Below are 11,983 nucleotides of genomic sequence, written 5' to 3'. Positions count from 1 at the left end.
TGTTTTGACTCCTTGGAAGATACAGAGGCTGTAGGTGAGATCCGTGGCACACTGTGGAAGGGAGATTTTATACTAAGACCGAATGTGAGACTTCACATTATCCTTAGCACTTTCTCCTAAGAGATAAAAAATGTTGGAGGACCTAAAATGTTGGGTGCCTAAAATGAATATTGAGTTTTCTTTTTGAAAGATCATTAATTATTCAGGTGGTTCACAGATACCTTTTGGGTTCTCTCACTGTACATTCAAACATGATTGTATGATGTTAATCTTCAAATATCTTTTAGTTGGTTTCATAAAAGCCCCTATTTTCTTCTTTTCAGGTTATTCTGGACTTTATGAAGCCATTGAAAGTTGGGATTTCCAAACCATTGAAAGGTTGGAGGAATATAGGTCACTGTTAAAGCGTTTACAACCAGAATTTAAAACTACAGTTAATCCAAAAGATATCCTTCCTGAAGTATCTAAATGTTTAATTAGTCAGGAATGTGAAGAAATTATGCAGGTAATTTAATTACTATATTTAATATAATTAATTAATTCAAATTAATTTAATATTAAATACTGAATTTGGGGGAAGTAATTTGAACATGGGAAATGTATTCTGTTTTCTCCACTGATTTAGACCCAAGAAAGATCATTGAAATCCACAAAAGTCCTCAATTCTGAGGCATAATTACCTAGAATAGTATTTTTAGTTGTGAACTGAATAATTTTTAATGTCACAGGTTTTTCAGGTTTGTCCTATTTTCAGTTAAAATTATTATTTTTGCAAATAATATTTTATGCAACTTTAAATAAAGTTGAACAGTTTAGCAAATAAAAAGAAAACCTATAGAGTCTAGTGGTTAAGCGTTCAGGCTTTGGACACGAATTTTGTTACAATCCTAGTTTAACCACCTACTTGTGGTGTGATCTTAGGCAAGTTGCTTATTTTCTCTAAACCTCTTTTTTTTATGTATAAAATGGAAATAATGATAGTATCTTATTAGCATGATACTTTTATAAGGATTAAATGAGATTATATATATATATTTTATATTTTGTAACATATTTTATATTATATATATTATGTATATATTGTATATATATTTATATATTATATATATTTATATTATATATATTCTATATATATTCTATATATGTTTTATATATATATATATGTTTATATATGCCTAGCATATAATCATAGATGCTCAATACATTTTAGTAACGATTAATAATAAAAATCGGGGCGCCTGGGTGGCGCAGTCGGTTAAGCGTCCAGCTTCAGCCAGGTCACGATCTCACGGTCCGTGAGTTCGAGCCCCGCGTCAGGCTCTGGGCTGATGGCTCAGAGCCTGGAGCCTGTTTCCGATTCTGTGTCTCCCTCTCTCTCTGCCCCTCCCCCGTTCATGCTCTGTCTCTCTCTGTCCCAAAAATAAATAAACGTTGAAAAAAAATAATAAAAATCATATAGGTCCCATTACCCTGAGAAAACCATTTGGTAATATTCTGTTATATTCTTCCAAATATCTCTTTATGCCAGTGTACCCTTATTTTGAATGGTTGTCAAATGGATTGTTTCCTAACATTGCTGCTGCTGATAGATACAAGGTCTCCAAGGAGGTGAGAACACCTGGCTTAACATAGTGATGCCACGTGTAAAGACAAGGACAAAGGAAAGGGTGTCTTAAAAGGCACTATGTTGGATGGGGCAAAAACGGTCATAAATCAGACCTACTGAACCATATTATACAATGGTTTTTCAATTAGTGCTTGAATTGATGTTTCTTCAGATTTCCTTTCCATAAAAGGAAAACTTTTGAAATGATTGATTAACTTCAGTTGTCTTGCTTAGGTTTGTTCCAACAAGGGGCTGATGGCAGGTGCAGAGAAAATGGTTGAATGCTTTCTCAGATCGGACAAGGAAAACTGGCCCAAAACTTTGAAACTTGCTTTGGACAAAGAAGAGAGCAAGTTCAGTGAACTGTGGACTGTGGACAAAGGTAGGATATTCCAGGGAAGAGCTCTGAAGGGTAGGAGGGTCTGAAAACATGCTCCATCTTTCTCGTGGTTCTACTTAGGACCTCTTTCATTCCTACATTTCTCACTCACTGTCAGAGGCATTTTGCCCTTCAGAGACCCATGGCTACATCTCGAGAGAGAGCGAGAGAGCAGCAGTGAGTTGAGTTCTGGTAGGTAAGTGGCTACTTCCCTGCAGAAGTAATTTGGTTGTGTCTAACCCCTAAAATGGACCAGGGCAAACTGCTCTCATCCAGAATTAGCCCATCTGGTCCAAAGGATTTGGGGAAGGCAGAGTCTGAACTCACTCTCTGGGTTTAAATTATCAGAGAAATAGCTTTAAAATTATAGAATGAAAGGTTTGAACGCCAAGACTTGCCCCCTTTTCAGAGTAAGAATCATAATACACATAGCCTGGTTGTCTTGCCTGGGAGCCATCAGGAACTAAGCCAGAACAGGACTGAAGAAAAGAGTGTGTTGTGATGAAATATCTGTGTTGTGATGAAACCATCATTTGGTTTCCTGAAGCTAACATCTTCTCAGAGCATTGTTTCAAAGTCTGAGTTTTCTAAACCATCTGAGTGTCTGGTCTTCGCTTTTCCTAGGTTTCTTTAAATCACAAGTTGTTCTGGAAAATGTCTATATAAATACACATCTGATTTCTTGAGTTAGGTCAAGAATGGAAGACATAAATACTTGCTAAATGTTGCTTCTCTAAGTGTGCATGAGAATCTTCTGGGGATTTTGTTAAAGTGCACATTCTGATTTAGTAGGGACTTGAGAGCCTGCATTCCCAACAAGCTCTGGAAGTTGCTGGCCCATGTTCTACACTTTGAATAATAAAGTCCTAAATGACATTGGAGTTCAGACTCCAAATTGAGACATCAAACTCAAAAAGATTCTTTTAATTGTTTTAGAAGGTGAAGCAAGTGGTTGTGCAAAATCTTAGAAGTTGAAAATTTTACTATTATGACCTCTTTGTAGGACTTGTGCTGTCAAGACAATAATCAGATCAGATGAAGATTCTGAGGTGTTTTTTGGTCTCATACAGGTGCAAAGAATATTGACGTGAAAGTTCTTGAGGATGATGAAATGGAAACTTCTGACATACAGATTTTCTACAAGGAAGAATCTGAATGCCAGAATCTTAGTCAGAATTCATGTCCATCTTCAGGTACCCAGCATTGTTCTTTTCCATAATGGTGTTCTTTAGGTATTTTGTGTAGGGACATGTCTTCCAGTGCCAAAAGCCATAGTCTTTTTTGTTTTTTTTTAATTTTCATTTTTGGGAGAGTGCAAGATGGGGAGGGGCAGAGAGAGGGGGACAGAGGATCCGAAGCCGGCTCTGCACTGACAGCAGTGAGCCTGATGTGGGGCTCGAACTCACAAACTTGGAGATCATGACCTGAAGTGAAGTTGGACGCTTAACCGACTGAACCACCCAGGCACCCCAGGGAAGAAATTCTGATTAATATTGAGTAGTGTTAGAAGAAAAGTGTGATTTGGGGCTAACGCTACTGTAAGAAGAGAATTTACAGATTACTTTTGCAATGAAGTGATACCAGTTTTTTTGTCATTTCTGAATAAAATCAACAAATGTAAGTTGCTTTAAATTTTTTCTGATATGTAAAGGTCCTTAGCCTTTTAGAAATTTTCATTTTTTTAAAATACGTTGGAGTCAATAGATAATTTCTAAGATCTTTTCTGGCAGTAACATTCTACATGCTTATCTGTTAGTGAGAAAAAGCCTCTGATTATTCCTTGGAACTTCTGGTTCTGTTGAGAGAAGATACTATGTGAAAGCCTGCAGAATAATAAAGCATGATTGCTCACCAATATGAAATTGCTTTGGGAATTCAATGTTTACAGTTTGTTGCTTTTCAGAGACCTTGGAGGGATTTGTTGTTTTGTTCCATATAGCATTTCCTTTAACCAGTGGCCATCTGCTTGCTCTGAATTAGGCCATTCTTGCTTTAGTTTTCTCCTTACTAGATTTTGAGATTGTTTAAGAAAGAAATCTTTGTGGCTTTAAAGAAAAAAACAAAACAAAACTCTCGCCATTGGCACTTTGTCATTGATAGAGGATTCTGTACTTCACATCAATGGAGAAGCTAGAATGGTTAGCAAGAGGCAAGGATTCTAAATTTTCTCAAATGAGGCCCTTCTTGCTAAAGTCATAATTCCTGTCTATTTGATGATAGATAGCTATTTGATTCCTCAGAGCAGTAACTATTTGGAAATTTTGTTCCTTTTGTGTTACAGAAGTCTCTCATATTTACACCCCAGTGAAGCCAAGAAATTACCAACTAGAGCTTGCTTTGCCTGCTAAGGAAGGAAAAAACACAATAATATGTGCTCCTACTGGTAAGTTGATTGCCACTGCTTACGTGGTTTGTTTCTGTGTTTGCTTCCTTTTTTTTTTTCTTTTATTGAATACGGGGACAAAATGGGCAAGTGTCAATATTTTCCTTGCTCCATATGTCTTTTGAGAAGACTGTCCCAGTAATAGAGTCTCCAGGTATTTTAAGGAACTTGAGGAAGAAAAAAAAAATGCCCCCCTTTTTAGTTTGCTTTATGCCTTGACTATTTATTTGCATGTTACCTAGGAAGTAACTTGATATTTTCATGTCCTGGTGTAAATTCTGCTGCAGTTAACCCATCCACATTCTCAATTTACCAATCAGTGCAGTGGTTTGAGGGGAGCCAACAGTAACTACCTTTCTACAGAAATATTTTAGTATACTATTAGTTACACATTTTCTTTTTCTTTTTATGTTAAAAGGTTGTGGAAAAACCTTTGTTTCACTTCTTATATGTGAGCATCATCTTAAAAAATTTCCGCAAGGACAAAAGGGGAAGGTTGTCTTTTTTGCTGTTCAACTCCCAGTGTATGAACAGCAGAAATCTGTGTTCTCAAACTATTTTGAAAGACTTGGGTAGGTATAACAGTTGGTCTTGTTTCTCTCCTCTAGTTTCATGTAACTGGTGTGTTTTTAGCTTTGTTTAGTTTTTGGAAAGCTGTGATTCAAAAATCGATAGTAGATTGAGCCTTTATATAATCTATATACAATTAATTTTTCATGGATTCAAGTCTATTTTGTTAGGTACACTTGAAATCCTAAACTCCTTTGGCTAGCTAGCTCTTACAGAGTGAGTAAATGACCTGAGATAAATTTTACATTTAAATGGCACATTTAATTTTTTAATGATTTCATAGCTTATTTAACATTACTCTTTAAGTAGTATTTTCTTTCTTAATGACTTGAAAGAATTAATACATGCTAGCAACAATTATAACTAGCTTGCATTTGTTGATCATTTACTATGTGTAAGGCTCTGTGCTAAGCACTTGTCTCCAGATTCCTTTCGGAGTTAGGAGAGCTTAATCAGTTGATGCTCTGATCTAGCGTTTTATATCTTTGTGGTTCCTCATTCACATTGTGGTTGGTAATAGGGAATTTCTGTCATTTCCCAGGTACAAAGTTGCAGGTGTTTCTGGAGCAACGTCTGAGAATGTCTCAGTGAAACAGATTGTTGAGAACAATGACATCATCATTTTAACTCCACAGATTCTTGTGAATAGTCTTAAAAATGGGACTATTCCATCACTCTCTGTCTTTACTTTGATGATATTTGATGAATGTCACAATACTGGTAAACACCATCCTTATAATATGATCATGTTTAATTATCTAGATCAGAAACTTGGAGGATCTTCAGACCCACTGCCTCAGGTATTTCCAGATTCAGATGGATTCCTCAGAAGAGCTATAACCTTGCTAAATCCTATTTACTTACTCTTATGACCAAATTAAGGATGTTCTTTTCAGGTGCTAAGTCCAGATTGTATAGCCTATTGATTAATTTTGATTGATTGATTGATTCATTTATTCACTTAACAAACATGCCTCAGACCCAGCGCGGCGGGGGGGGGGGGGGGGGGGGGTGGGCCATTGGGGGGGGCACTGGGGATACAAATATAAAAAGGCAGTCCTTGCTCTCAAACAGTTTAATTTCATGGGGAGCCAAACATGTAAAAATTATGTCATAATGTATGGTGATGGCACACTATGGAGATGGGTACAAGCTGTAGTCAGAACAGAAGTGAAAACTCATGTGCTGTGAAAGTAAGGCAACACCCGATAGAAGTTAGGCAAAAGCTAACAAGAAGGTACAAATTAGATAGCTTGATGGTCTTCAGGAAAGTCTGCTGTGTGTCCAAAGGCACAGAGGTATGAGAGAGCATGGTGTGCCTGAGAGTCAAGAATTGTGAAGCTCTTCAATATTGTTTGAGTATAGAATGTGAAGTAGTAAATAGCAGTAGGTGAGGCAGAATGGGGATAGAGGGAATGATTGATAGAACAGGATGTCAGGGGAAACCAGAGGGTATGGGGTAAGTAGGCAGATATATGCATTAGTCCAGGAGAGTAGATGGGACACCATTTTTGGTGTCATCAGAGGTGAGGGTGTGAAAGGAGTCAAGACAGAGTAGTTCATAGATGGGGACAGGAAAGGTGGGGAATCCCTGGCATTTAATCTCTCTTTTCTCTTAAATGTAGGAGAGGCAGAGAGATTATTTGCTGGGAATAATCAAGATGGGAATGGAGGAGGGAACTCGGGGTGCATGGAAAGGATTTGAAACAGGAATTGCTTGGTTACACTGGGGATCCAGATAAGGTTGGAAACCATGAATTTATAGCATGGTATACTAGTGTCACATCATATAAAGTTCTCTAGCCCTAATAACTACCTCTTTAGGAAGCACAGGTTAAAAGAAATTCAGCATGTACCCATAGACAAAATTCAGTAGCAATCACATTTTTTAAAATTTATTGTTTAATGTTTATTCACTTTTGAGAGAGAGACCAGGGGAGGGGGTCGAGAGAGAGGGGGAGAGAGAGAGAGAGTGAGAGACAGACAGACAGACAGACAGACATAGAATCCGAAGCAGGCTCCAGGCTCTGAGCTGTCAGCACAGAGCCCGATGCGGGGCTTGAACTCAACAGCAGTGAGATCATGACCTGAACCACAGTCAGATACCCAACCGACTGAGCCATCTAGGTGCCCCCAGCAATCACATTTCTTAAAGCTTCTTCTAGAAATAAATTGGTGGTTCACTAGATTTCTTGCTAATGAGTCAGTTATTTAGTATTTACTGAGTGGCTATTCAAGTAGAACTTAAATTGTTAGGTGACCATTAAGCTAAATTTTTTATAAATCTTGTTACTGAATTCACACAACTACCATTTTAAATAGCTGTTGTTTCCCAACTTTTAGAGACAGCTGACATGTGTCCCTGCATTGCTCAGGGACATGCAGCCAGTGTGACATGGTTGAGTTTAGAATGGAGTTGTGTCTGATTTCAGTCCCTTTCCTTTCAGTATGTTGTTCTACACATTACGGGGGACACAAGAGTAGAGAAGAGAAGTCCTTCCTTGAAAGGGTTTCCACTCTTGGTTTCTTTGCTGATTCATGTTCATTGGATGAGTTCCGACTTTTGCATTTATTCAGTGCTTTGCCTAATGGGGACCTTTCCATTTGCAATGTCATGGAAATTATCAGAAAAAATAAATACTGTTCTTGCTCTTTATGGGAAATTAGTAAAAACAAAACAAAACAAAAAATAAAACCTGACTTTAACAGGAAAGAGTTGTATGCAGGATTGTGGAAATGGCAGGCAGTTTCCCAGGCATCTGATGATTTCCAATGCTCCTCACAGGTCATTGGGCTGACTGCCTCGGTTGGCATTGGGGATGCCAAAAGCACAGCAGAAGCCGTGGAATATATCTGCAGACTGTGTGCTTCTCTTGACACATCAGTGATAGCAACAGTCAAAGACAACTTGGAGGAACTGGAAGAAATTGTTTATAAGCCCCAAAAGTGTAAGTGGAATCCCATAGCATGCCTTTTAGGACTTTGTTACCCTCTGCGTTTCCTAGTTCAGAGCCATTCGGATGAATACTGAGTTTTTACCTTTTCCATTTAGTGGAAAATATTTAACCCCAAACTTGGGAAATAATTACATTTCACAGCTGTCTCCTTAGCTGAGCTGTATTCCAGGCAGTGGACAAACCTCAGGAGGGGACTGTCCTAAAACAAACATTCTTACTCTTCAGTTTGATAAAATTCTTTTTTTTGGTTTTGTGCTTTTGATAAAGTTCTTATAAAGATACTAACAATGAGGCGTGATGAGAAAAATCACAGCATATAGGGGCGCCTGGGTGGCTCAGTTGGTTAAGCATCCAACTTCAGCTCAGGTCATGATCTCACAGTCTGTGAGTTTGAGCCCCGCATCAGGCTCTGTGCTGACAGCTCAGAGCCTGGAGCTTGCTTTTGATTCTGTGTCTCCCTCTCTCTCTGCCCCTCCCCCATTCACGCTCTGTCTCTCTCTATCAAAAAATGAATAAATGTTAAAAAAATTTTTGTTTTAAAAATTAAAATCACAGCATGTAAATGGCGAAGAGCTGGGCTCAGCCCTTCCCTGTGTTGCATGCCTGAGGAGGAGACTGTGTGGTCATTCATTATTCGAGTATGGATCTGATGATTTGGGTTGAAAGGAAATTAATCTGAATTCATTGTATTTTTCCTCAGCAGATCAGTATTTGATTTTTTAAAAAAGATTTGAGTAGCAAATGTTTATTAAATTACAATGCTATACTGACCCAACAAGGAAGAGAGGAAGAGGAGACATATATACATTTCTCTTTGCTTTGGGGATAGTGTATGACTGTATAAGGCAGAACAAACAGACATGAGATAGCCAGAGAGGGGCAGTTAAGTTCCCTTCTGGGAGCTGCCTGTAAGGATTTTAGGGAAGGCACCTAATCTAAACTTTTTAGTATCAAGTACAAATTTCTTTAAAATCCAGTCCCTCTGCCCTCTGTGCTTCATCTCCTCCCCCTCCCATAAGCCCAACCTTGTCACATTCCTCTGGGCTCCTCAAGTGCATCGTGTGCTTTCTCCTTTCCTCTTCCCCTATTTACCCCACAACATTTCCTCCTCTGGAAGGATTAGAGATTCTTTTTCTTGTGCTCCATGATACCTTGCACATAGTTATTGTTATAGGACTTTACTGTGGTTATTTGGCTACACATATTTCTCCCCTAAGAACACAGACCTCTCTGGACCACAGAGTGTGTTCCTTTCAACTGTTTATCACCAGAACATGGCATATGGTAGGCAGGGAATAAGTTTCTGCTGAAACAATGCAATAATGAATTTTAGGAACAATGTGAACACTTCTGAGGGTTGGGTGGGAAAGGAGAAGATCAAAGAAGAGCGACTGAAAAAGTGTTGTATTTGCAGAGATAAGATTGATACCAGCCTTGGGGCTCCTGGGTGGCGCAGTCGGTTAAGCGTCCGACTTCAACCAGGTCACGATCTCACGGTCTGTGAGTTTGAGCCCCGCGTCGGGCTCTGGGCTGATGGCTCAGAGCCTGGAGCCTGTTTCCGTTTCTGTGTCTCCCTCTCTCTCTGTCCCTCCCCCATTCATGCTCTGTCTCTCTCTGTCCCAAAAATAAATAAACGTTGAAAAAATAAATAAATAAATAAAAGATTGATACCAGCCTTGTCAAAGTAGAGTTGAGTAATAAGAAAACCAGACTGAGAAGTCGGATTAGACCCAGACCATGAAAAATGAAGATGTTGGAATCTGTGCATTAAGCATTAGGGAGCTATTGCAAGGTTTCTGAAGGTTTGATATATCATTTAGACTACCTACCTGTGAGCTTGGGGCCTTAGGTCTTACAGAAGAAGTAACAGAGGCAGAGAAAGGTGTGCAGATGCCTACTTTGAAGTATGATGTGTTCTTCCTGAAAAATACTCACTTTACTCTGATGGCTCTAGTTTTCAGGAAAGTGGAATCACGGACCACTGACAGATTTAAATGCATCATCTCTCAGCTGATGAGGGAAACAGAGAGTCTGGCAAAGAGTATCTTTGACGAAATCGGTACCATAACTCTTGGTGAGATAAATCTCATTTTGCGTTTTCTCCACTTAGGAATAGCCATGTATTATTCCCTAGTGTCTTTTTGCATTCTCTTCAGTTCAGACAGTGTCAAGACTATATCAAGAGGTTAGCCTTCTTGATTATAGGTTATTGAGGAACCTTAAAATTCCTTCTTTAGTCTCGTTTTTTTTTAATCCAAAGTAAATCTGTGTTGACATACATACCTGAAAAATACCATATTTCAATCAATTCATGACTTTCTTAATCTCCGCAATTAGCTTTCTGTTCTTCCTACTTATATGAAAATATAAATTCCCTATTTATATGAAACCACCATTTCCCTGATGGATCAGATTGAAACAGGAGGTGACCTTTGATTCTTTGTTCTTCTGAGACTTTCTCACGAAGTCACCCAAGTTCTCTTCTTCTCTTTTGTTCTTTCATTCATTCACCAGATATTCATTGTGCTAGCTAATGGGAATAACAAGATTAAAGACATAGTCCCAACCTTGGGGAACTCACAGTCAAATAATGAGAATCAGATGCAGGGGGCTTCCACACAGCGGGGCAGAGGTACACACTGGGTGCTGTGGGAGCACGTTGGGAACTTTGGCCTAGAGTGGGCTGCAGGGAAAGCTCTCTGGGACGGGATGATGCCTGAGACAATCTTGAAGCTTGAGGCCAAGTTAAGAAAGAGACAAGTGAGATTGAAAAGGTGTCAGGCATTGAAGGAAGGGAATGTTTTAGGAACGGCAAGCATCTCATGGTACTCGTAATACATGAGTAGTAGAAAGGAGTGAGTAGAGAGAGGCAGGGGCCAGACAGGGAAAGACTTGGTAGGACTGAGTTTGACTTTCTCCTAAAAGCAGTGCAAAGCACCTGAAGATTTTAAACTGATGGGTGAGGTGATAAGGATACCAGTGAACAAAGAGGGCCAAATAGAGGCAGTCAAGACAGGTTGGTAGAGGGAGGAGGCTTGTGCAGAGCCCTGAAAACAGGAAGTATTCAGATTTCATGGCCAGCTGGCTTCGGATGGGAGTTGGGGTGACTTCCACTGGGCTTCTGGCTTGTGCACTTGTAGGTACACCGGTGGGTAGTGCTGCTTCCATCACTAGGAGCAGCTCTGGAGATGCTGAATTTGTGAGTTCACCTTTTTCACACTTACTTTACTTTTTTTTCTTTTCTCTTTTTCTTTCACAGCTTGCTTTAGGACTTAATCTCATAGCTGGCTGGCTGGCTTACCCACCCCTACTCATTTCTCCATTCAACCCGCCATTACCTGGTTGGTCTTTCTGAAATACCAGTTTGATTGTGTCAGTATCCTGCTTGAATCTCTCTGCCTTACAAGCAAAGCCCTCTAAGCCTCTGACCTGCCAGTCTGATCCCTGCCTGCACACTCTGGTTCTACTTATCTTTCCAGTTTTATCTGCCACTCCTTCCATACTTGAATCCTTTGATTTAGCAGTTCCTTGAACATGCTCATTCACTCATCATTCACCTGGTCCTAGGCCATATGCCAGGTGATGGGAATATACCATGGACCCTGAGATACAGCTCCTGCCCTTGTGGTATTTCCAGTGTAATGTGTAAGGCCAAAATTAGATAAGTAATAATAAAACAACAGGATAGGGGTAGGTGGGTGGTGGTGGTAAGGTGTGTTTCAGGCAGAGGAAACAGTGTGTGCAACAGCCAGGAAAGTAGAGCAAGTATGTGGATTTCCATTAGTCTTGTCAACTGCTGGAGATAAGAATCAGAAACAGGCAGGGGTGCCTGGGTGGCTCAGTCAGTTAAGTGTCTGACCTCAGCTCAGCTCAGCTCATGGTCTCACAGTTTGTGAGTTCGAGTCCCGTGTCAGGTTCTGTGCTGACAGCTCAGAGCCTGGGGCCTGCTTCAGATTCTGTCTCCCTCTGTCTCTGCCCCTCCCCTGCTCACACACTGTCTATCTCAAAAATAAATAAATATTTTTAAAAATTAAAAAAAAAAAAAAAGAATTAGAAGTAGTCAGAGACTAGATCACAGAGGATCCTGG

The 11,983-nt window shown here is 39.5% G+C and overlaps 1 protein-coding gene across 3 annotated transcripts in view; it reads left to right on the top strand.

The window, feature by feature from the left end:
- The window catches only part of RIGI (RNA sensor RIG-I), a 39,058-nt gene that overhangs the window by 9,849 nt on the left and 17,226 nt on the right, over positions 1-11,983 (top strand). The window contains exons 1-9 of one of the 3 annotated variants that reach the window (XM_040481448.1): positions 16-34; positions 324-505; positions 1,841-1,988; positions 3,056-3,178; positions 4,267-4,368; positions 4,787-4,940; positions 5,480-5,738; positions 7,724-7,886; positions 9,850-9,969. In XM_040481448.1, coding sequence (XP_040337382.1) covers positions 500-505; positions 1,841-1,988; positions 3,056-3,178; positions 4,267-4,368; positions 4,787-4,940; positions 5,480-5,738; positions 7,724-7,886; positions 9,850-9,969 — 1,075 coding nt within the window. In that variant the 5' untranslated portion in view covers positions 16-34; positions 324-499. Of the gene's footprint in view, positions 1-15; positions 35-323; positions 506-1,840; positions 1,989-3,055; positions 3,179-4,266; positions 4,369-4,786; positions 4,941-5,479; positions 5,739-7,723; positions 7,887-9,849; positions 9,970-11,983 lie in introns of those variants that run through there. The other 2 variants (XM_040481446.1, XM_040481447.1) reach the window with 2 other exon arrangements.

This window comes from Herpailurus yagouaroundi, unplaced genomic scaffold, assembly GCF_014898765.1.
Source record: "Herpailurus yagouaroundi ecotype Mexico unplaced genomic scaffold, PumYag 160, whole genome shotgun sequence".
Taxonomy (NCBI): Eukaryota; Metazoa; Chordata; class Mammalia; order Carnivora; family Felidae; genus Herpailurus; species Herpailurus yagouaroundi.
The sequence above is the reverse complement of the archived record's forward strand: the minus strand, read 5'-3'. Positions and strand labels throughout refer to the sequence as shown.